The sequence below is a fragment of the Mus musculus genome, chromosome 3 (assembly GCF_000001635.26).
Source record: "Mus musculus strain C57BL/6J chromosome 3, GRCm38.p6 C57BL/6J".
Classification (NCBI taxonomy): Eukaryota; Metazoa; Chordata; class Mammalia; order Rodentia; family Muridae; genus Mus; species Mus musculus.
The window spans coordinates 103,733,720-103,756,994 of NC_000069.6; the positions used below are offsets into that span (position 1 = coordinate 103,733,720).

The window sequence follows — 23,275 nt, forward strand, 5'->3', positions numbered from 1 at the left end:
TGCAGCCATTTATTAAAGACACAGCCCATATACTTGCCTTTACTGATATTGCTTACATACATCACCTGAGCCAGCCTCATTAGGGGCATCAAAAAGGCACAGTCCCAGGCCCACCCTCTAGGCACGCAGCCACACTGGGAAGGGGGCAAGCTACTGCCATGTGCTCATACACGTGCAGTTGCAGTCACACAACACACTCGGAGTTCAGTGCCCTCCTCGGTCTTTCTCAAACCTAAAATCCCTTTCGGTCGCATGTACACAGCCTAACAAAGCCACTCATTTGTATACGTGCAGTCTCCCTGGGTAGCCCAGTCTCACACAGGTGCTCAGCCGCACAGCCATGCAGAGAGATGTGCACACGCACATTACACATGCACACAGCGCCACAGCGCCACTCTACACCTTGTCATCCCCTGGACCTGTTCTCCTCAAGGCCTCCACAGAGAATCCCCTCCTCCACAGCCCTCCGATATGCCCTGCGTTGCAGCCAGATGTTCCGTGGGCAGACCCCTCTATGGGCTGACAGGCGGTGATTACTGTTGCCAGCCCCACATTAGGAGAGAATTGAATGGGAGAGGGCCCCCACCCGCCTCAGGCTCCCTACAATAGCGCTTTTGTGAGGTGCTTTGCTGCCTTTCTTTCCTCTTCCTTACCAACCTACGTCAGGAGCAGCTCTGCCTGTGGAGAGAAGAAAGACAGACAAAAGGAGGAGTGTTGACTGATCCACCCCATCCTGGGTGGAAGGAGGGAGGGTTCTACTTGGGAGAGAAGGCTGTGTTCCTGTCCCCCTTCCTCCCTGGGTGATAATCCAGAAGGGCTGCCTGAGGTTAAACTCCCCCACTGACTTTTATCCATCAGCTAGCCTTATTTGTCTGGAAGTTGACCCTGGAGATGAGACCTGGGAAGGGACATCGTGCAGAGACCAGCAGGTTCCCAGAGATGGAATCCAAAGCCTCTTGCTCTTCCAATCCTTCCTGGATTGCCCCCCTGAAGTCGGGTGCACATTAGACCAACAGGGGTTAAGTTTCCAGGACTCCAGTTTCCAGGGCTGGGGTGGGAGGGTGCACAGCTGAGGGTGGAGAGAAGGAAAGTAGGGATGTGTTTGTTGGGGAGCTGGTGAGACAGACCAACATCTGGGATGGTCACTGCCCCTCCTCCCTGCCCAAACCGCAGACGCTGTGGCAGCAGGAAAATCGGAGCGGCTCAGACCAAGGATTGTGCAACCCAGACCCAGGAAGCCCCAGTGCTGGAGGTGGGAGTGGGGACTTGGGCTCAGAGACAGAATCCACTTCAGAGGTGAGGCTAGACACACATAGATACCGCACGCTGGTTTCTACACTAGATTCCACAGCTAGTAAGAGTCACTTTCTGGTTCAAAATCCACCAAGAGGTGGAATGGGAAGCCCTGGCTCTGGCTGGGCTCCAGTGTCCAGCAGTCAGAGGCTGAGTGCCATTGCTGGTTCTCTGCGGCTGCTGTGGAGCACATGAGTGTGGAGGGGGAGGCCTTTGTCCAACAGTGCCCCACAGTAAAATGTGTAACTAGAGAAGTTCCCGAGGGAGCTAAAGGAGGCCAGCCCAGCCCAGCCGTGGCTAAGGAGCAGAGACTGGGGCAGGAGGAAGAAGGCAGAGCCACGAGAACTCTGATCAGAGGGCTACCCCAAACACACCAGAGAGGAATGGTGGGTTTTCCTTTTAATGCAAACTGTTACCATACAAAGTGATGTGGGGAAAGCCCCATTCTCCCCTACACTGGAGGGGGAAGGGAGGGAGGGCAGCTTTGTCTCTGAGTTCTCTCCCTTCGGTCATACTGAGGGCAAGAATGCTGTCGCCTGCTGTCTGGGGTTGACCCTCTCCAAAGGACAGGGCTCTGAGTTTGGAACTAAACTTTGTGGACATAAGGCAGGAGTGAAGATTTAGGGTGTTTGTTTGCTGTTCAGTTCTAAAATGCTACCCAGGATCTGGAGTTCTGCATAAAACAGAGGGGCTTGAGAATTTGGTTGTCCTTTAGAAATTAGGGTATATGAGCTACCACCACTGGCCTTCGTTTTGAAGGATGAACTGCAGGAGAGCTCACAGGAATATAAATGTCTGGGCATAAGAATCAAGAGCACAAGGCTAGCTGCTTAAACTTCCTCCTCCTTCTTCTTCATCTCCAATTTGTAGACAATCTGGTAGCCATCATCCCAGGCATACAGCTGGCGCTCACGGGGGTTATAGCGAAGGCTGGCATGGGCACCATATCGGCGTGGAAAATAGGAGAGTGCTGCCCTTTCAGGGGCGAGAGTACCACTGGCATCGAAGGAACACTGAATACGAGCCCTACTGGCAGGGCGGGTGTTATAGACAACGTACAGGGTCCCACAGATGACAAACGCAGCCTCTGCGTTCTCTCTGGGACATGGTGTGTCCCACTGCTGCTCTGTGTCAAGTGTCTGTGGGTCTAACTTGGCTAGACACAAATGCCTGTCATCATCTCGAGTGGCATAGACAGCCCACAGGCCCTCCTCATCAGCTGCCAGGTCGATATATGTATCTGCTGTCAGGCCGTAGGGGGGTATCAGGCTCTCTGCAGGGAACACTGAGCTATCCACCACTGTTCGGTTTGCCAAGTGAAATTTGATCAGCTGCAGAGTGTTCTCCAATTCACCACCCCCTCCAGGTCCTCCAGGAGGCCTTCGAGCATAATAAAGGAAGCCACCGTACACCAGCTGCCCCGTGCCTACCCAGGGGAAGGGCACCCGAATTCGGGAAGCTTTCCGGGCAGCCATGGCAAGGGTGAAGTCACGCAGCCTTGGGAAGACAAAAGCCGTGTCGTTCTGGGTGCCGTCTAACACGTAGATCTTCTCTGCTGGCCCCAGCGGATCCTTGGTCCATAGGCCAACTGAACCACCAAACCGCTTCAGGATCTTCATTGACCTCACCTGAGCGACTGTGTAGCTACAGTCTGGTGGGGAAGAGGAGAAAGCACAGGAGAAGGAAACAGAGGCCAAGAGTTAGATGTGTATAACAGGAACTTCCCCCAGAGTGGGCCACCTGGGGAACAGAGACACACTTTTCCGTGCATGTGTCCACTCACGGAGGGTTGAGAGATGGAGTACCGATAAAGGACAGGCCTCTAGAAACTCTCAATGAATGTGTCATTCTGAAAGATAGAGCTATGGTGGCTTGGGACAAGAAGAAAAGCAGGAAAGGGGAGTTCTGAAACTGTCTGGACCTCTGTGAGATCACTTACCCGTCACCATATCGTATTTCTCATTTCTTCGGCCCTTGCCTTTGGCTCCAGGACCTCCAGTCACCTTCTCATCCAGCTCTACACAGGGCAAAGCTGGGTTCTGTGTCTCCAGATAGTCTACCTCCCTTTCAAGACGGTCCACTCTTCCTGAGATGGAGTCTGCTTCAGTTCTGAGGGTCTCCCGCTCCTTCTCTGCCACCTCCAGGAGAGGCAACATCTTGTTTTTGAAGTCCCGAAGCTCGGCAGCATGCCGACTACTCTGATCCTGGCATTGGGCCAGCCGTTCCTGAAGGGATCGGGGAGTCAGGAAGGGTGGGTTGCAGGTTTATAGCTCCCAGACAAGCAGAGGCCCAGCCAGGGAGTCAGGGCCAGGAAAGGGACCAGCTCAGCCATGCTCCCACAGCAGAGGAGACTAGTCAGTGGTACCATCCCATCCGAGGAACCTGGCTTAATTTGCCTGAATAAGAGTCCTTCACCTTGCGTTCTCAGTGATCTGAGCCTCCAGGAAATTAGGATGCTACAGACTTCAAATTGTCCAAAAGGGAGTAGATGTGGGGTGCGGGGAAGAAACGGACAGGAAGTTGCAGGCAGATTGCCTGGGAAACTTGAACAGTATAGCAGCATAGATGCAGCCCGATTCTGACTCTCATTTCCCCTGCCCCCTTATTCCATCTAATCTGAGGGAGCCGTGTTGCGTTTATTTGCTGGGCAATTGTCTTATGTTGGGGAAATAAAAGTCTGTAGTTAAGAGGCTACTCGTCATTAAGGACTTCTTACACAACCCGATCTTGTCACTCCCAGAGCCCTGACAGCTAGTTGCACCTATAGATGTGGACTCATCCTGGGTGAGAAGAGAAACAAGTCCCTCACCTCTAAGGCAGCTAGTCGGCGTTCCATGTACTCCACAAGGTGGTGCTGCTGTCCCTGAAGGGGTCCCGTCCATGACAAAAAGAAGAGGAGCAGCAGAGGAGCACTGGGCCCCATGGCAGCCTTAAGTGGGGCCAGAGGAGTGTGTGCATTCGGCCTCTTTCCCTCCAGCCCGTTAGCTCTGGGGGCGGGGCGGGGGCGGGGCCTCCTCCTTCCCATCTCTGGTGTCTCTCACTACTCTGGAATGCTTTCAGTCTCTTTACAACCCCCACCCCCTCCTTCCCGCCTGGCCTGATCAAACACAGATGGCCCCTTTGCACAGTCGCCAGAAGCCTTAACTACCAGCAACTTAGACTTGTGAGCTCCTCCGGAAAGGGGAGAGATGGCAATCTGGAGGCAGAGGCCTTCTGAAAAATGAGCAAGTTGCAGGAAGCCGAGACCCCCGGAAAACTCAGCAAACTCCATTCGTTTTAGGAGAGGGCTTCCAGTGCTGACTCGGTAAGAACCCAGCACCCTTCATTAACCTATCCCTTCTCCAGAAATAACAGAATGGATTTTCTGCCTTGTTCAGTGAAGCCAGAAACACAGGAGATGAGGTTTGAGGGGATGGGGGTTGGGGCAAAGGGAAGTCAACTTTCTATAGCTCATTGGCGCCACCTTGTGCTGAGCATTCTGGGGCCATCTCCCATGGCAAAGAAATCAGGCGAGGACTTCACCGTGTGGAGAATCTCAACCTAAGCAAGCCAAATCACAGGGCTCCCTATGGAGTACCAAATCTCTGATTTAGCCCAAGGAAAGGAATAGAAACAAAACTGGAGGTTGTTGAGAAATGGGAGGTGGGGTTTTTTGTTTTTGTTTTAAGCTAGCTGACTTAAATATCCTTGACATGACTTTCCAGGTATTTCCCAAATAGGAGGGTGCAGCAAGGACATGCTAGTTTACATTCATGGATTTAGGGGAGAAACCTGAAAAAAAAAATATGTACAACATAGTCTAAAGGAAAACAAATATATTCTGACCTTCCTATCACTGGGAGAGAACAGACTATTGATCGCCTTTCTTGGTTATGGTTCAGTAGGGCATTTGTAAGTATCTCTCATTTCTTTAAAATTAAGTAAAAAAAAATTTGGTTTTTCAGTTACATATGCTTTTATGTGTCTGTATACAGGTATCTGCATGGGATACAGGTATCCGTGGGGACCAGACGAGGACGTCAGATCTTCCAGAGCTGAATTTTAGGAGATTGTGCGCTGCCTATTGTTCCTGAGCACTGAGCCCCTCTCCTCTGAAAGAACAGTACACTCAACTACTAAGCCTTCTCTCCAGCCCATGTTCCTCCTTTCTATCCAGCTAAAGCTACAGGGGAGCTAGGCAGGAACATACATCAGAAGAAGTCAAATATGCAGCATTTACAAAGGGGCCTGCAGTGATTAATCTAGACAAATTCCAGTTTCTTTTCAGGAGAAAATTTTGTTCACTTTGGAATCAAGAGAAATTGGATCAGAGGTTCTTCTTGTTTTTAAGAGTTCATTATGTGTCTGTGTGGGTATGCACCCTGCAGCTGGAGTTAGAAATCACTTGTGAGGGGTCTGACTGGGTGCTGGGAATGGAACCCAGACCCTCCATAAGAGCAGCAGGTGCATTACCGCAGAGCTGTCCCTAAAGAGGTGACAGCTCTAACAGGGCCTAAGGAGACAGACAAAAATATCTTTCCCTAAGTTTCATTTTCACTGTGCTGATTTGAATGTTTGGTGTCATGTGCTAGGAAATGATGTTAATTAGTTTATCTCAAAAGCCATCTGCCTTTTCAAGGGGTCAGAGTCAGGGAAATACTTCCTACAAAATTATATTCATTTCCAGTATGGAAATGTGTACAAAGATGTTCTAATGTAGCAGTGTTCTTTCTACTCATGTTCAAACAGAATGCTTAGGCACTTCAAAGAGGCCACATGTCAGTCCCCTCCATGTCCTAACACAGAATTGAAACCAGCCACAGTCAGAAAATTTACCCATTTTATTGATGCATTGCAACTGCTCTACTTTTTTACCATATTATGTAGAAAATACTGAAAATACAAGCTACTTTGTAAAACCAAAGACAACAACGAATCCAAAGATAAACTATGTTTTACACAATGGACCCTTTTCCCATAGTTAGTATTAAATTTTAAATAGCTATTTCTTTTGTTAAAATGATTTTACATACTCCCTAAGTACACCTGCATTACAAACATAGATCAGTAATTCTCAGAACTACCTGTTTCTAGAAGCTTGTTGTAAAGGAAGCACACAACCAGAAAAGGGAGAAAGAAAAAAAGTTTAACCACACACAGGAACTAGCATATCAAATACATTTAATAAAGTAGGAATTCCATTGCAATATCAAGGATTCAAAGCAGAAATACTAACATTACATATAATGTACATATAATGTACTGCTACATATAGTGAGATTATTTTTCAAGCTGAATTGAATTGAAACCACACATTATATAAAGTTTAGCAACAAACAACCATGGAAACGTGGAGACATGCTGCACCATCCATCAGTTAAAAAAAAACACAAAGCAGGCTTGGCCATTCCTGTCACCGAGAGGCAATTTCATCTCCTATCCTAAAACAAACCATCTCAACTAGTAAATTCCTGCATACTAATGCAGAATAGGACAGCCAGTACTGTGCTGGCCTGGCTAAGCCCCTCTAGCGGATGATGACGGATGAGCAACCACAAAAGCAGGCTCTCAATGGCCGGAACTGTTTGAAATGGGGTTCTTCTTCCTGGGGTTAACAGGGTAACCACCTCCTAGTTGCAACTGGGGACTCTGGAGTGACTAAGTGTCCTGGTGTGTGCCTATGCAACCCTTCCAGTTCCTCTCTCACCTGGGAAGGGAGAAACTGGAAATGCACGTTCTAAGAGAAGGTTTAAAGCCTTAAGCTGTTCCAAGGTCAGGCAATGCTGACCTAGGTCAGCGCTATGTTCGTAGGGCTCTCCTCCATGCCATCAGGGCAAGCAGTCAATGTTAAGCCCCAGGCCAGAATGAATGTAAAACTATGTCTGGCGCATACACATTCAGCAGACACAGATGGGTTATCTAGGAAAATCTGAAATGTCAGTTTGCAGAGTGACAACCTCAAAGTCTGTAAAGTCACACTGCTAGCCAGATGTCTCAGGTAACGATGCAAACTCCTAGGCATCCTCTTTTCCCATAAATTTAAGACTCCCATCTTCAATAACTGCTTATTGGATTAGGGAGGTGAGGAGGTGGGGACAGGGTTGGTTTGTTTTTTCCCTGCATCTCATTCCTATAAAAACAATAAATCTTGTCCCTTATAGAGAAAAGGTTAAAAAAAAAAATGTTTGCCTAGAAACTAGAACTGTATTTAAATAGGAAAAACCCAGAATGCTTGGGGGAAAGGAAACACAAAGATCACACACAGAATGACATAAACGGTATAACACTAGTGACAAACTACACAATGATGCGTGGTTATCTCAACCAACAGACTGCTGAACGCACAGCTTAATATAATGATTAAAGAAAAGACAACACACACCACGTTGCCGGCAGGCTAAACTGACTACCTGCCCTGCCCTGGAAACTCTTCCTCCCCATGATGAAGAAACTCCAAGTTCGTTGACAGCCCCTCGGTGTTCCACCTGGTTCAGAGCTTTCCTGACCGGGTTCCATGAAATCTCCCATCTCCATCCTGCACCTCCCTGACACCACCTACACAGAACCAATCCTAGAATTACCACTCTGATATAATTTAATTCAGGTGGACCACATCTGTAGCTTAGGGTTAACCTTCTCCCCACAAATCCCTCACGGGCAAGAATGTCCCCACCCCTAGTACCTTCAACTTGACCCAAATCCATGGAGGGGTTGAATACTAGGACAATTTTACAGTGTGAAGGGCCCCAAGAACAACATGTTGTCCCAAAGAAACCTCAGGAATTGTTCAGATTCAAGAGGTTTTGCTTTCTTTTTCATATTCGTCACTAATTAAGAAACCTTTCTGTGAGCTTCTTGTCACCAGTAGTTCTACAAAACCCTTCTCGTAGTATGGGGACATATTAAGCAATACAACAGGCTCTTTGGTATAAACACATCTGTTACATGCTTTAAAAAAAAAACAAAAAACAAACAAAAAAAAAAAGCCAAGCAAAGTTTACCAGGAACGACAGCTATGCAGAAAGGACTATCATATCACATGGAGGAGAGAAAAGGAATCCCATCCTAAGTGATGCACAAACCTTCAAATATGCATATTTAGCACTGGCGTCACTCTTCTCGCCTGCTTCCTGAACTCTCACAGAAGCCAGGTAGCAAGGCACAGTGAGAGAGCCACGTTAGGGAATGCTTCTGTGAGAACTGAGCTGAAGATCCAAAATGGAACGGGACAGAGGTGGCAGTTAAGGAGGAAAGCTGCGGCTTTGACTTGTCACTGTCGGTAGGGAGACTGAGAACACGAACGCATTTACACAACACAGCTACTCAACCTGCTCTGTTAAATCCCAGCGAACAGCTTGGGGTCACTGGGGCTTGCTGGTCATCCTAAGGCAAGCTCACTGTAAACTCTATTAACCACTACATTATCATATAAGGCACTACAATAAGGGGAGAGAGGAGAGGGGGAAGGAAAAGACACACACTGAACAACTCCTCACCAGACACACCTGTGCAAAACAATCCCAAGGTCTCCTCTCTGCAGGCAATGCCCCTGCTCTCTCAGCACTACAGTAATATGCTCTAATAGAATTGCAATTAGTTCACATACATTCCAACAAGTATCAGTTCATTTTGGTTTAAATACAATGGAGACATAATCCATCTCCGGGGTAACACTGGAGGATCAGATACACACTAAATACACAATTCAAGTGTAATCACTACACATTTGATTACAAATAACATTTTGGGTTAGAGGAAAAATTGTTATATTTCTTCTAATCAATATGTACATATTTAATTATGCAAAATATTAAAACACCACCATTACAAAACTTCTAAAATATTTTTAAATTCAGTAATAAACTTTTAAAATATTTTCTGCAATTCCTACATGCACTTATTACATAAGTCTTAGTAAGAGAGCATTCAATTTGCTGTTGGCATACAAAGGAAGCTACTTTAAAGTATAAAAGCTATACACAACTTATCTGGTTTTAGTTTCTTTAGTTTTCCCCTCAAATAAGTCACATGAAACAGAAGGGAGAGATGAGGAAAACACAGACGTGTATTATTGAAAATTCATAGAAATCTTAGGCAATGTTTATCAGTGCCAGTATCTCATTCTAGAGAGAGATTTTGCATACTATTGTATGCAAACCACCACCATACACTTACCACCTCACTGGCTTTTCTATAAGGAGAATTTAAGTTAAACTAGAGAGAGGAGGAGGACTTGAACTCATGGTCTTCATTTAGAATGAATCCTGGTGGGCACAGTCCTCACCCTCACCTTCCTTCCCAGCAGCGCTGGCTGCCTGTTCAGTGCTGCTCTGCGAGCAGCTCAGCAGCAGCTGCACAGGTTTCAGTACTCGTTGTACTAAAACTCTAACAACTGCCCAGTAAGGACAGCACGACATGAAAATGAAATCACTCTGTTTCCATACGCCATAAGCACAGCCTTGCTAAGCTGCTTTCAAAATAAAAGACAAGGAAGTCTTGTGTTTTAGTTTTTTAAGCAAACAAAAAGTAATGACTCTTTCTCATCTGTTACAGGATTTCAAGTCAGCATTTCCCCTCGTAAAGAAGAGCTTTACTTCATTTTAAAAACATTTATAGAAACCAAGTCAAAGAGACCAAATGTATGACAGAGGGTAACTTCAGAACGATCTTTCTTCCTTGGTAACTGCAGAAGATGGGCTTCTGAGCTCTTCCAACGTCCAAAAATGCTGTCACAAGAATAAAGAATTAAAAAAACAGGGCAGACTTGGGAGACTGCAACAATGCAGTCAACACCGAGAGCTGTTCCCCAGGGAAAAGCCTTCTGCTTCAGTGGGCCCCGCAGAACGCGCTGCTGGCTAGGAACTTTCAAGAGGAGATAATGGAGGTGCTCTCCAGAGCCCATTAAGAACTCAGGGCTAGTAGCAGGCAGCCACGGAGCCCTCCTCGTGCTCATCAACTACAAGTAAGAATACTGACTGATCTTGGTAGGACTCAGCGGGTATCCAGTGTAAATTGTTGAGCCTCGGGAAGACCCGATGTAGGACTGAGTGGCAAACTGGTGTTGGTACTGAGCAGGGGCCACACTGGCAGAAGTGAGGAGGCTGGGCCCGACACTGACAGGAACCTGATGCACCAGAGTGCTAGGGTGTGTGGTATAAGCTGCAGCATGCCTTGAGGAACCCTGGGGGGAGAACAGATGAGCAATGGAACTGGTGGAGCCCAATGCAGCAGCAGAAGTGGGGGCAGCGTACGTATACAGGTGAGGCTGGCTTGGCAGGTGAGCAGGGGCTGGGGCCAAGTGTGGGTGCCCCGTCGAGTGCAGTGGGCTGCCATGCTGGAAGGCGTAGGGGGCTTGGGAGAGCGGGGCCACAAATGCCTGCTGTCTGCGGGGAGCAGGGTTGCTGCTTCTTTCCTGCGAGGTTGAAGCTGACGATGACTGCTGGTTCTGGAAGGAGGAAGAAGGGAATGAGGAATCTTGAGGTCACTCTGGTTCATGGCGCCAAAGGCCTTGAGGTTCTCACATGTATTGTTCCTGGAATCTCCCAGTCAGGTAATGGAAGCTAATTGAGCCAACTATGCCTCTGCCTCTTGGAAGAACAGATCCTAACTCAGCTCAAGAAGAAGGCAAGAGTATAAAAGTATGAGAGGAAGTGGGGGTTCTTCCATAGCTACAGGTTAGTAACTTAAGTCATCCTGTCCTGGAATCAGTGGGGTTTTGTTAACTGACTTTTCTTACTGGTTTCTTTTTCTCTCCTCTAAGCTCGCCTCAGCTCAGTATGGAACCTCAAGGGCATGCGCTAACTCAACTTCCATCTGCACCTGCGTGTGATCTCCACTCTCTCCCTCATTCTGATACTCACTTCTGACAGACATCACACAAGCCCTCACTATCCCATCAGAGGATCACACGGCAGGGCGTGTCCCAAGCTCTAGGAACAGTTAGGATTAGAACCAGCTGATTTAAGTAAGTGGCTTTCTCTGCCTTGCCTCAGGTAAAGAGTGTAAGGCTCCAGTTACTTATGGCCTGAGGATAAAGGGAGAGAATCAGGTTCAAAGCATGTATGGCGGTGCAGTACATCCCCTCACACTCACTGATCAGATGAACAGACGTAGCACATGCAGGTACGACGCCAGCCACAGAACACCAGAGGTTTGACACAAAAGGAGCTTCATTTGGCTTTATTCAGCGGTCCAGCTAGAAGCAGGGTTCTCCAAAGAGTAACAACAGGGAAGAACGTAAACAGAAGGTAGCAGCCCCTAGCGCTTACCTGGCTAAGGTTGAGTGGCTGCACCGCGCTGGCTCCCCCTCGCTGAGCCCGGTACCCCGTGGGAGTGATACAGCATCCAGATGACTGCCCACTCACTGAGGCCACTGGCTTGGTCTTACTGCTAAGGAGACCTAAAAAGGAGTCAAGGTTTAGAAGCACTGATCTAACCTTAGAGTATCACATTAGGTCACATTCTGTCTGTCATTTGCTAGAGTTAAGTTTCAGTACAACTTACTTCCTCAATTACATTTGTACCAGAACAACAAAAACTGTTTTTATCCACCTCTTTTCTGTGTTGCCACAAACCCACAGAGATCCTTAAATAGCAACCTAAGTAAAACTATCTAACGTCTATTACATATAAGGAAACAGTAGAGATACAGGGAACACCCTGCATGCCCCAAGGAGCCTGTACTTTTATGTTCTACCTTGTCTTCAAGGCAGCAGACTATCTCTACGGAGAAGTACACTGACTTAACACAAGTGTTCTTAAATTAGAACCCTTTCATGGCCTATAAGCAGTAAGTAGAATGACCTATAATAAAACACTATTTAAGTGTAAGACACAGGTGGCTATTCTAACACCAAAAAACATCCCTCCCTCCCTTTGCAATAAAATTGCCAATGGGAAGCAGCTGCCTAATCAGACTGCCTTTCCTGGGCCTCTCTGCATCTAGAGGTTAAGAAAGGTTTATCTCCTCCAAACTTCCAACAGGATGCTAAGAACCATGCAAGCCTAGCAACCAGAGATGCTTGCAAGTGGGAAGTGGTGTAAGTAAAAGTAAAGTCTGCTAGGAAATTGGGACTTGTTAATGCCCTAGTACTGCTCAACTAACACACAACTAAAACTAAGGGCCTTGAGCTCAGTATCCAACAACAAAGTAGATGAAAATAACTAGGTAAAAATCAATCTAAAAAGCATTACTGCTATGGCTGAAAGTCTAAAAGGGCATGTTAAAGTCATTTAAAAATTTTTATTTGATTTTTACCCATGTGTGTATGTGTCTATGCTTGAGGATGCCCACAGAGTCCAGAAGGTCTTGCTTCCCCTAGAGCTGCAGTTATACAGGCAGTGGTATGCTGCCTGATGTGGGTAACAGAAATCAAATTCAGGTCCTCTGGAAGAGGAGCAGAGCAAGCACTTTTAACTACTAACTCACCATCTTCAGCTCCCAGTCATCTTTAGTATTATCAAGTCCTTTCTACTCTACATAATTAAATCCAAATCAGGTCTGGCAAGCCAAACTGCTTCCTGCTACTAAAGGATGTCTTCTCAATTTTTCCCACCAGAGGTGAATATATTGAAAACACTAATGCTGACACAAAACAACTTCATTCCCATATTAATCCAAGCAAATAAATGTAGGAAGATAAATTCATCAAACAAAAATTCCTATTACAGGGAACTGATTTCTGAATTAAGTACTATTTAAAAATATCTATGCTTAGTTTTAACCACTAGCATAATATAACTAAATATTAAATATATGCACATCCAAGGAAAATTCAATTCTAACTTCAAAGATCCTCCTTACCTGAGGCCTGTGTTGCTACAGTGCAGTCGCCAAGCTGTGTTTTCAAAGGAGGCACAATGATAGTACGGGTGCCAATGCCATCTGCTGCAGGTCTGCCAGGTCCCTCCAGAAGGGTCCCACTGTTGCCCCGCAGAGCACTCAGAGTGTCTGTGGGATGTGGGCTGCTCAGGGAGGAGTCAGAGTCTGGAGAATCATTGACAGTGACATAACTGATGACATTAGACCTCGCCTTCAGGCTCGAGCTGAGGAGAAGAAAATGCAGACAGTTATAACTGCCCTTTTAAGCAGTGCCTTCCTTGGTCTGAAGGTCTCTCCTAACAATGATGACAGTTACCACAGCAGCTAGAGGCTAAGTATTAGTCTGCATCAGGCACTGCTTTCTCACACTAGCTGGGGAATCTTTTCAACCCTGCACAATATTACCTCATCCCTATTGTAGATAAGGAAATTAAAACATAGACGAGGAGTTTATACAAGATCATACAAAGAATGAATAGGAAAGACAGCACGCAGACCTAGGGTACAACCATCTTGGAGTCCACAGTTCCCGCTGCCTCTTAGCTCTTCTCACTGTAGCTCCGACAGTGACAGTCTTCAAGCACTGTTCTTTCTCCTTTATCGTTTCCTTAGACTCAAATGTTTCTGTCTTTAAGCAAACTTCTCACTATAGGTCTGGTTTTGTTTTTCATTTGTTTGAGGCAGAGTCTTGGCCATATGTAGCCCAGTATGGCCTAGAGCCCCAAGTTCTCCTGCCTCTGCTTCCCAAATGCTGAAATAACAGGTGTGTACTGTACCCCCGTGCCCAGCTGAACTGCTTTGAAAAAGATTCCATAATGGCTCTCAGTTTATCGTCTTCAACTTTCCTTATTTTTCAGTAGGATTGGCTTCAGTCAGAGAAATCAAGGGGCCACACCTCAGAGGTAACTTTTGCTATGAGTCTGTCACTTTCTTTCACCAAAAGGTTTACTTATTTTCTCTCCCCCCAAATCAGTTCATGAGCACCTTCAAAACCTGACTTGTAAGTTCACCTAAAAGGCCTGAACTGCTTTCTAACTTGTTTTTCTAAGTTCATTCAAACTTCACTCAGCAGGCTGGAGACAGCTCATTAAGAGCCTGTTGCTCTTTCCAGTGTTCAGAGTTCAGTTTCTAAGCACCTAAGTCAGGCAGCTCATGAGCACTATCACCCCAGCTTCAAGGGACCCCATGTCCTCCTCAGCTTCCACAGGCACCCAAACTCATACACACAAGAGCATAAGTAATAAATCTTTATCTTATTTGCTTATTTGTTTATTCATAGATTTTTTTTCTTTTTTTTTTTAAGACAAGATCTCACTGTATAGCCCCTTTGGCTAGCCTAATATCTGTAATGTAGACCAGGCTGGCTTTGAACTCATTATAGATCTGCCTGCCTCTGCCTCCTGAGTACTAGAATTAAAGGCATGTGCCACCAATACCTGGAAATTAATAAATCTTTAAAGCTCAGTTAGTTATAATTTGATAAAGTCTCTTAATTCACTTTCCTATGCGACATTTACCTTTGTAGGTAAAAGGTCACACGACACCAAAAGCTCAATAAAGAGCATCACACAGATCAATCAAGGCCCGCTGCATAGTTCTTAAACTTCCGGTACCCTCTCAGTAAACTGCCTAGTTAAGGAGAGTGCCGTGGTTTGAACGACGAGGGTCCCCATCAGCTGCCTTGGTTCTCAGCTGGGGTCAAAGCTTGGGAAGGTTAGGGAAGCTTTTGGAGGTGGAGCTTTGCTAGAGAAAGCACAGCACTGGAGAGGCTCTGAGATTTTACAGCCTGGCTTCACCTCCTGTTCCTTGTCTGCTTCTTCAATGTGAAGCAAATGTGCTCCGACCGCTTCCTGTCCGTCCAGACTCACATTCCTGCTTCCATGGCTTCCCCACCATGAGACTGGCCATGTCTATGCTCTCTGAACCTCTAAGCCAAAATGTACCATTTTGCTTCTGAGTTGCTTTTTGTCAAGATGTTCTACACAGCAACAGAAAAATAACTAATATACTTGGCAAAAACGCTAGATAAAAGGAAGCTTCGTCAGGTTTCAGACCATATGAGGGTCCTGTCCTCCCTCTCCCTGGGAAGATTTCTCAGAATAAGATATGTAAGCTTCACATAATCTATCTACCTAATTCACTACAACGAACTGTTTTCAGAATAAGCTCCCTGAAGGCTAGGAGCATGCCTGGAACTTAACATGAATTGAAGCCAGAGTAGCCATACAAACCTGAGTTAATTGATGAATAACACTGAAGAGAACTTGACAAGGCTCAGTTATGAGAACGTCTGTGTTTGACTAACTTATCCAGAGCTATACTTACAAATTACCTCTCTCTTCTGTCTGCTCTTTGTCTTTTGTTGTCAGTCAAAATTGCCCTTGAATACAGCTATCAGTCAATGACTAAAGGTCTGCTGATGTTAACAAAGGCAGACAACGCCTGACAACCTTTTGCCTAGCTTACCTATTGGGCTTGTATTTGTTGTCCTCTTCTTCATCAGTGTCACTACGGATAGTGATGACACTCACAGGAGGGCTGGGGGTATCTGGAATGATGATTGGCTGATGCTGGTCTTGGACAGGAACTAGGGAATTATAAGAAGATGTGGTACGAAGAGGACTACTCCCAACCAGAGAATAAACTTGAGAAGGCAGGACTTCCAGAGAGGATCTGTGGGAAAGTTCACAAGTTAAGACTAGCAGGCCTTGGCCCACCATTCCGACTGCACATCCCTTCCTCTGACTTTCTAATTGCTTTCTGGTTCTTCTTTACCTAATCAATAATACATTTAACTATAAAAGTTCTAATAAAAAACCTAATGATTCTGGCTACTATTCCAATAAGAACATATTTCCAAAGATAAAAATTTGTATGTTTATGCACCTCTGTCCCCAGGTTACGTTTTACTCTATAAAAAGTAGGAAGGAAAATGAAAACATTTCTAGCCAGAAGGCTCAGTGCTTCCCACCCTAACCTGATAGCCTGAGTTCAATCCCAGGGACTAATATGGTAGGAGAGAACTGACTCTTGGACATTGCCCTCTGACCTACATATATCTGCCAAGGCATATTCACCACACACACACACATACACACACACACACACACACACACACACACACAACCACACAAAAATCACTCACTTTACTTCACATCACACAAATAGTAAATACAACAAAAATTAAAACATTATAAAAGTGGCCTGGACCTAAAGTGACAGGAGACACAAAAGATGATTATATCGAGAACACGCGGCCCAAATGAAAAGATCAGCTCATGCTCAACTTGGCAGGTACTTGCTACTTCATACTAAAATACCTATACTATGACAACCAATGCCAGACCACGTAACTCTCCATGTTAAGCGCAGGACCTAACATAGACTTACTTGGATGAAACTGGAGCAGACTGCTTATTCTTCTTTGAAGGGAGGGAACTAGACTGTTGTTGTCTGACAACATGGGCAACACCAACATTCAGAGGCTGAGCAGTGGCCAAGGTCACATGGTTGGTCAGCAAAGATGGCTGCTGCATAATAGTGCTGTACTGGTTGCCATGAGAGTGGGCATTCCTGTACCAACATAAAGAAACAGAAGAGTGACTCCCTGAACCACTAACATGCTGGACCAAATGGGTATTAAAGCCATTTAACCACCGCTATGTTTTACTTTTTACAGTCAGGCGCTGGGATTGTAAGGCTTTAAGATCTCACTGTGTCCTTTCCAATCAGGTAAGGCCTGTTTACATATGAAGTTCATGATTCCTGATCACAGAACCTTATATTTCAAAAATATCTGCTATTTTTCTTATGACTCTTTTTCTAGAATGATGATTCATTTTCTCAAAGGCCTTCAAACATAATAAATTTCCTTTCTTCCTAGCCTCTTCATACCAAGTACTCCTCCTTTCTAGGCTCCCACCACTCATGTGCAGAGGGAGAGGGCGGGTAGCTTGTGCTTGCCTCCAGTCAGCTAGCTGTTGGCTGCTCCCCATGGCCTCTGGAATCACTGCAGCAGGCTGGACAGAGTTGTGCAGAGCTACCCCGGGCAGCTGCTGCCAGGCTGAAGGCAGGAGAATTTGTTGGGTTCCTCCAGGCCAGGCTTGCTGCAAGGAAACACATAAAAGATCCAGACTTGACTCATTCGTAGCTTTTTATTTTGTTTTTCAGATGAAAGAAAAAGTTGTATCTTAAAAAAAAAATGTTTGTAGATTGTTAACTTGCAGAGATTAAAAAAGAGAGAGAGGCAATGCAGAGGGCTTACTGGTGGCTGCCAGAGCAGTGAAAGGGAAAGGGGCTGCTGGCATGCTTTGGCGACCAGCAGAACCTGACCCGCAAGCAGGGTACTAAGAAACAAAGGTCCCTGCAGGTATGGGTCTCTGTGCTGTCAAGAAAAGGAACCTGGAGGCTCAAGGAAACCCTAGTGAAATAATATTCTTTTCACAAAAGCCAATGAAGACTGGCTTAGAAAACAGAAATTCTAAAATTTGAATGCCAATCAGGTAAGACAACAGATCAATTCAACCAATAAAATATAGCAGACATGGATGACCAAATACTAAATGCTTTGGTAAATAAGCTGATATCAGCAAAAGACAGCTAAAAACATTACTTTTAGCTATATGATAGAATTAAAAATTAAGTCAATGAACAAAAATTTTTCTAAATAATTTTTAAAGCACCACATTGTTTTTAAAGGTTGCTCAAAACATATGTTTTATGTATCATTAGTAGAATTTTAACACCAAACTAATCACTATAGGAAAATAGAGTACTTCTAGTTTTTAAGAGACAATGATGGTGCTTAGGATAGACTGAGTAAAAAATTCATTTTCTGTACTTCATATAGAAACTGGCACTTTCTGAAAACACATATAACAGCAAGTTTCCTTTTTAAATCTGAGTTCCGTGGTGCAATTCACCTACTAGGGTACCATATGGCTCTGTTTCATGAATTTCAAATTGCAAGCCCATCAAAACAGTTTCAAAAATATTTCTGCAAGTAACAGATCCACTTGTTACAAATACTGGTTCCAAACAAGAAGCCTTCTGAGCAGAGAAACTGCAAACACGTCTGCTACCATAGGCAGAATTTAAAACAAAACAGAACAGAACAGAAAATAAGAGATGTTAAGTCACACCATGCGTCTTTCCATAAGCCAACACCTGCGCAAGACAAAGCGTGTAGTTTAATACAGAGCAAGAAATAACATTCCAATGGGAGGCAGAAATCTGGCGTTCCAAGCGACGAACTGTTTTGACAGAGGAAGAACAAAAATATGCAAAGCTTAACAAATGGCTAGAGCAAACTTAAGAAGAGCAGCAAAGGTGAAAGGTCAACTGACATTTCCAATCTCAAAACTATTATAAGTGAGCAAATTAAAAGGTGGGCTGGAATTGTGTCTGACTCCCTGGCACTCAGGTTTGATGCTTATGAGAAACAACCCACAGGTGACACAACTGCAAACCAAACAAGCTCCATGCAAGTATGTTTCAGAAAGCGTTTCCATTCATGAACACTTGAGAGGTAACAGAAATTTAAATCCACTGCGAAAGATAAATACCAGGAGATTCAAAAGTATCATTTAGGTTTGCAGGGGCTTACCTAATTTTAAATGTCAAATAATGAAATGCTGGATTTGAGATAATTCTAATTCACCAAAATAAACCAAAACAAAACACAGCCTAAATCACTCTGGAGGTTACAAATCCTAGAATACACTGCAAAGCCAGCTGTCTTGTTTCCATCTCTGAGCTGGACACACCCACCACTCAGCTATCTGAGCTGACTCTCTCCTTGGGACTTCTAAACAAAGATACTGTGCTTGCAAGTTTGTCAGCCATATTTCCATCTTTGTACTGCAATTTATTTGTAACATAATTTGTCAGAACAATCCCTACAAATAGGTCCACTTTTAATTTCTGATGAGCAGAATGCTCTAAGTGTATTTAATGGGAACACCCTTACATGGAAGATGAAAGGTGCCACTGATCATGAATGGCAAAAGCACTATCTTCAGACAGTCACAGAAGGAAGTTCACGGGATGAGAAAGCCATACGTTAAGGCCATTTTAAACATTTCCATACACACGAAAGTATTAGGAGATTACAATAACAAAAAGGAGCAGCTAGCTTGACAGGGAGTTCAAGTTTTGGCATCTGGATTCCTGTGGCAGGGCCACATGGAAGGCTGTTCATTTGCTCCCATCTCATAAGACCAGGGTAAGAGAGGGTAGAAAACAGGTGGAGTGCTGAAGCTTGCCTGCGGCTACACAGAGAGCTTTAACCACACCAGGCTTGCAAAGAAGAACCTCACAGATCCTCAGAGTCAAACAGTGCTTCAGCAAATGTTGGGGAGGAAACAATGAGACATTAAAGATGTAGCAAGGACACAGCCACAAGATGGCACATGCTTCCATGCCCTCTGCAAAGACTAAGCTAGGTTTTTTGGTTTTGTTTTTTGAATGAGAAAACCAGAAGAACAGAACAAAAACAAACAGGAAAAAATAAAAAAAGAAAGAAACCAAAGAAACTCCGTTAGTAACACAATCAAGTGAGGGAATTACCAGTACAGCAGCAGTCTGTTCAACCAGCGCCGGCCGGCCTGCTGCGCAGCTCAGGGTAAAGGGCACCGCATACTGCGGCGTGATGGTGGCTACTTGAGGGTGGAGAGTTGCTACCATTAGTGGTGTACAGCTTCCCTGAAATGTAGATCAGGCAGGTGAGTGAATGAACACCGAGGCAGGTTATCTGGGTTCAGACGGGTTTGCATCCCCCCAAGTTATAACTGACAATGAGCTAATTTCCTACCACCTAAACGCACATGCCAAACACAACCTTTCCTTTTCAGCCGTGAGTGGCTTTAGCCCACTACGCCAAAAGTCAATGATATCAGGTAAAAAGAGATATAGGAATCTTAGGTATAAGCTATAGGTCTAGGTCTTGAACCAGATTCAGAACATCCTATAGAACACAGGCATTTCACTTATGAAGAAATCTTCCTTCTACTCACAAAATAAGTTTTTGGATTTCAGAATTTCTGGTTTGTTGTGGAGCACAAACATTTACACATGGAATTCAAAGTGTAATGTTGTATACTATACACATCCTTCATGATTTTGTCTATGACCTCAGTTTCTCGATCATCTGGAAAACTCTGTACTCTCATGACATTTCTCAATGTACAGAGCGCCATCTCTACAAGTCTAAAGAGACAATGGGAGAGTTGTAAAGGACAGGAATAAATATTCTGCTTTCTTAGAGATATTTCATTTTAAGACGTCTGAATCATGAGCAAGAAAGATCTTATAGTCAAAGCAAATACCACTTTTTTTTTTTTTTTCAGGACAAAATATTTGTTTCTCAATAGTGCTGCTCCGGCTTTTACCTGTGTGAGTACTCCTGACTGGATCTGCAGCGGCTGAGCAGCAGGCGCCTGGGGTACAATTGGCACAGCATTATCCATCCTCACAGGGAATCCAGAATGCTTTGTTGTTGCTTGTAGTCCAGCTGGTGAAGAAAACATGACAGTGAAACGTCTCTGCTGGGTCTGAACAGATGCTGGGTCATTACTGTGTGTTTTCTTCACTGCTCAGGTTTAATTCTAGACAGTTAAGACAAAGCCTTTCCACTCACAAAAGATACCACAGTTAAGAAAAGGAGGCTATTCCCTTCAAGTTAAATTAGTGGAAGGCATTTAATGCAGGGAAGGCTGGCTTAAGGGAATATAAACTCTTACTGTTAAAATACTTATTTCATCCCCATTATCAGTACAAGCAAAAGCCAGACAACCTCCACTCTTAAGTCACATTTACCTTGCAGTTCACTAGGGGAATGGGTGAGGAAGAGCGAGCTTTCACAGTGAAATCTATCAAGAACAGAGAACTGAGCATCACTCGAATACCAGCGCTGTCTTACTTATCTCACCTGATTGTGCTTCTAGCATAAACAACACTTCCTGTAAATGGCATTGTCTTGCTCTGGGGGAAAGGGCCCCACACAGTTCATCTGGTCAAGTCTATAGAGCCCAGGAAGATTTCTATGTTCCTACCCTCCTGCCAGCCCTCTCACCAGACTTCACATTTCTGTCCAGCCTCCCTCCTGTCTGCTAATGCCTGCAATTCTGCTAAGTGAAGACACGGCATGTTAATTAGAAGACTCCTAAGCTATGGGCAATCCTACTCCCGTTCTGTCTCTTCCCTCACTCTAGCAGAGCCCCAACTGGTACGACTCTGCGATCTTCCTGTTTTGGTCTTCCAAATGCTGAGACTACAGGTGTGTGCCACTCTTCCTGGCCTACTCTGAGCATTCCTATAGAGTGCCACATGAGCGTAATACTGCTATTTCCAGTCAGTCCTTCAATTTTCTGTTAGTACTTTATGATTAAAAAAAAAAATGTATTCTAGACAAGTTCAAAAACGGAATAGTAAAATCTGATTTAAAACTTTTGGAGATAATTAAAATTTAAAGATATTAAATTTGAAGATACTAAAATGTAAAAGTTGTCAGCCATGCAGCCTGTGGCACTATTATCCAATAGGAAAGCTAACCCATTCAAAACTCTTGTCTACAGTCTTTGGACAATGACTGACTCTGGGACGGTATTGTATATTAGCTTCCCAAAACTTATAGGCACTTATGAAGCAGACACTGGGAGGAGGAATGCTCACTGTAGTAGCTTATCTATGGCTCCCAGAGTGGTAAAATAAACGGGGACAGGATTACAGACTAGCTACAACCGAGCACATGGATACCACACTGCTCAGCTGGAGAAGTGTGGAAAGGAATTTGCAGAAATGACCTATGAATGCCAGACTGCTGCATTTGCTCAGCAGTGTGGCTAAGTTACAACTAGCTGCTTCTTTCTACCACAAATAAAAACAAGACTACCAAAGGGCATTCATTTGTCCTGGAATCCTGACCTAAGAGAACAGGAGTTATTTTTGTTTTATTTTTCTGAATTTAGTACTTTAAATATAGAGAACTACAGAAATGTGAAAAGAAGGTAAACACTGCCTGATACTCTTAAGTGAAGCCATTTTGTAAAAGAATATAGAAGAGCGAATACTCTGAAGTCACGGACTGTTGGACAAAATCAGCTCATGGCTGAGGTTGGTGGGTAACCAGCAACTTTATACAACTAATCCTAAAAGGCAGTATGGAGTATTTCAATACATACGTGACGATAACCCCATTGCCTAGGTTCTAATGGTTCAACCATAAATTACTATATTACTTTTGGCCTTTTGGCATAAGCAGGTTTTGTCATTTATAAAATGGGTTGACATGACCCACCTCCTAGAGCCATACATAAGGATAAACTGATACCTGTAAAGGACTGTCTGGCACATATGATAATGGACTTCAGGTATCATCATTACCACTTTATTATAAACCCCTTCTCATCCAAACACTTTAAATCTGTTCTATAGGCGCTCAGGTTATCTAGACTTCTTAAACTGGAAGATCCACGCCCCCCCCCTCAACTCCCAAGCTTACATTTATCAAATTATACCAAAGTGAGTTCTCCCACATTTCCCGTACTGTCTCAGTTTACATTTTGTTCTGTAAAGAACTCAAAAGTTCTTTTATTATTTTATCTCAGTATCATCTGAGAATCGGCAGAGAATCTCGGACTCTTACATTTGAAAATTGTTCCCACAGAACTTACTTTAGAAAGGGTGAGAAGAGGGATAGCTAATTTGCTACAGTCTATAGATGATCAGTTTGTGACAACCCAAAATATAGAATCTACTCCTATGAGGTATATATAGAAAATAATTTGGTAAATTAGGCTAAATTTGCATTTACGGATTGTGAATCTGCTCCTGCGCTCCCCCTGTGGTCTCTCCCTGGCTTACACCGCTACCGCTCTCCTGGCCTCCCGGGGAGCTCTCAGTTTCCCCCAGACCCTCATTTCCTTCCGCTTGCTCCGACTCTGTCAGAAACCAAACAAACAAAAGTCACAATCAATAAGTAACTTAAGTAAAAAGATAAAAAGGCTACCTGCTTCTATATAAAATGCTCTGAGAAGCCTGGATCCTGGTTTATTCCCACATTGACACCAAGCTTCTCTTTCTCTTTTTTCAAAATTAAGGGTTTCAAGTTTGTCTACAGAGCAGTGGGTTTCATCATAGCACCCTCAGTCATGCCATGACACTTGGTCTCATTCATTCCCTTTC

At 44.5% G+C, this 23,275-nt stretch overlaps 2 protein-coding genes across 7 annotated transcripts in view; both read right to left on the reverse strand.

Moving 5' to 3' along the window:
- Positions 1-1,674: 1,674 nt before the first annotated feature.
- Olfml3 (olfactomedin-like 3) lies at positions 1,675-4,282 on the reverse strand. The gene is made up of 3 exons (NM_133859.2): positions 4,103-4,282; positions 3,233-3,518; positions 1,675-2,944 (listed from the first exon to the last, which is right to left on the reverse strand). Exons 1-3 carry the CDS (start codon positions 4,214-4,216, stop codon positions 2,124-2,126), a joined length of 1,221 nt encoding a protein of 406 aa, NP_598620.2. The 5' UTR covers positions 4,217-4,282; the 3' UTR covers positions 1,675-2,123.
- Positions 4,283-6,095: 1,813 nt separating this feature from the next.
- The window catches only part of Hipk1 (homeodomain interacting protein kinase 1), a 52,080-nt gene continuing 34,900 nt past the window's right edge, over positions 6,096-23,275 (reverse strand). For 2 of the 6 annotated variants that reach the window (NM_001301304.1, NM_010432.2), the window contains exons 9-16: positions 20,482-20,603; positions 19,661-19,795; positions 17,057-17,199; positions 16,484-16,666; positions 15,560-15,766; positions 13,076-13,317; positions 11,541-11,671; positions 6,096-10,717 (exon numbers count right to left, since the gene is read on the reverse strand). In NM_001301304.1, coding sequence (NP_001288233.1) covers positions 10,229-10,717; positions 11,541-11,671; positions 13,076-13,317; positions 15,560-15,766; positions 16,484-16,666; positions 17,057-17,199; positions 19,661-19,795; positions 20,482-20,603 — 1,652 coding nt within the window. In that variant the 3' untranslated portion in view covers positions 6,096-10,228. Of the gene's footprint in view, positions 10,718-11,436; positions 11,672-13,075; positions 13,318-15,559; positions 15,767-16,483; positions 16,667-17,056; positions 17,200-19,660; positions 19,796-20,481; positions 20,604-22,904; positions 23,032-23,275 lie in introns of those variants that run through there. The other 4 variants (XM_011240024.1, NR_125731.1, NM_001301306.1 and 1 more) reach the window with 4 other exon arrangements.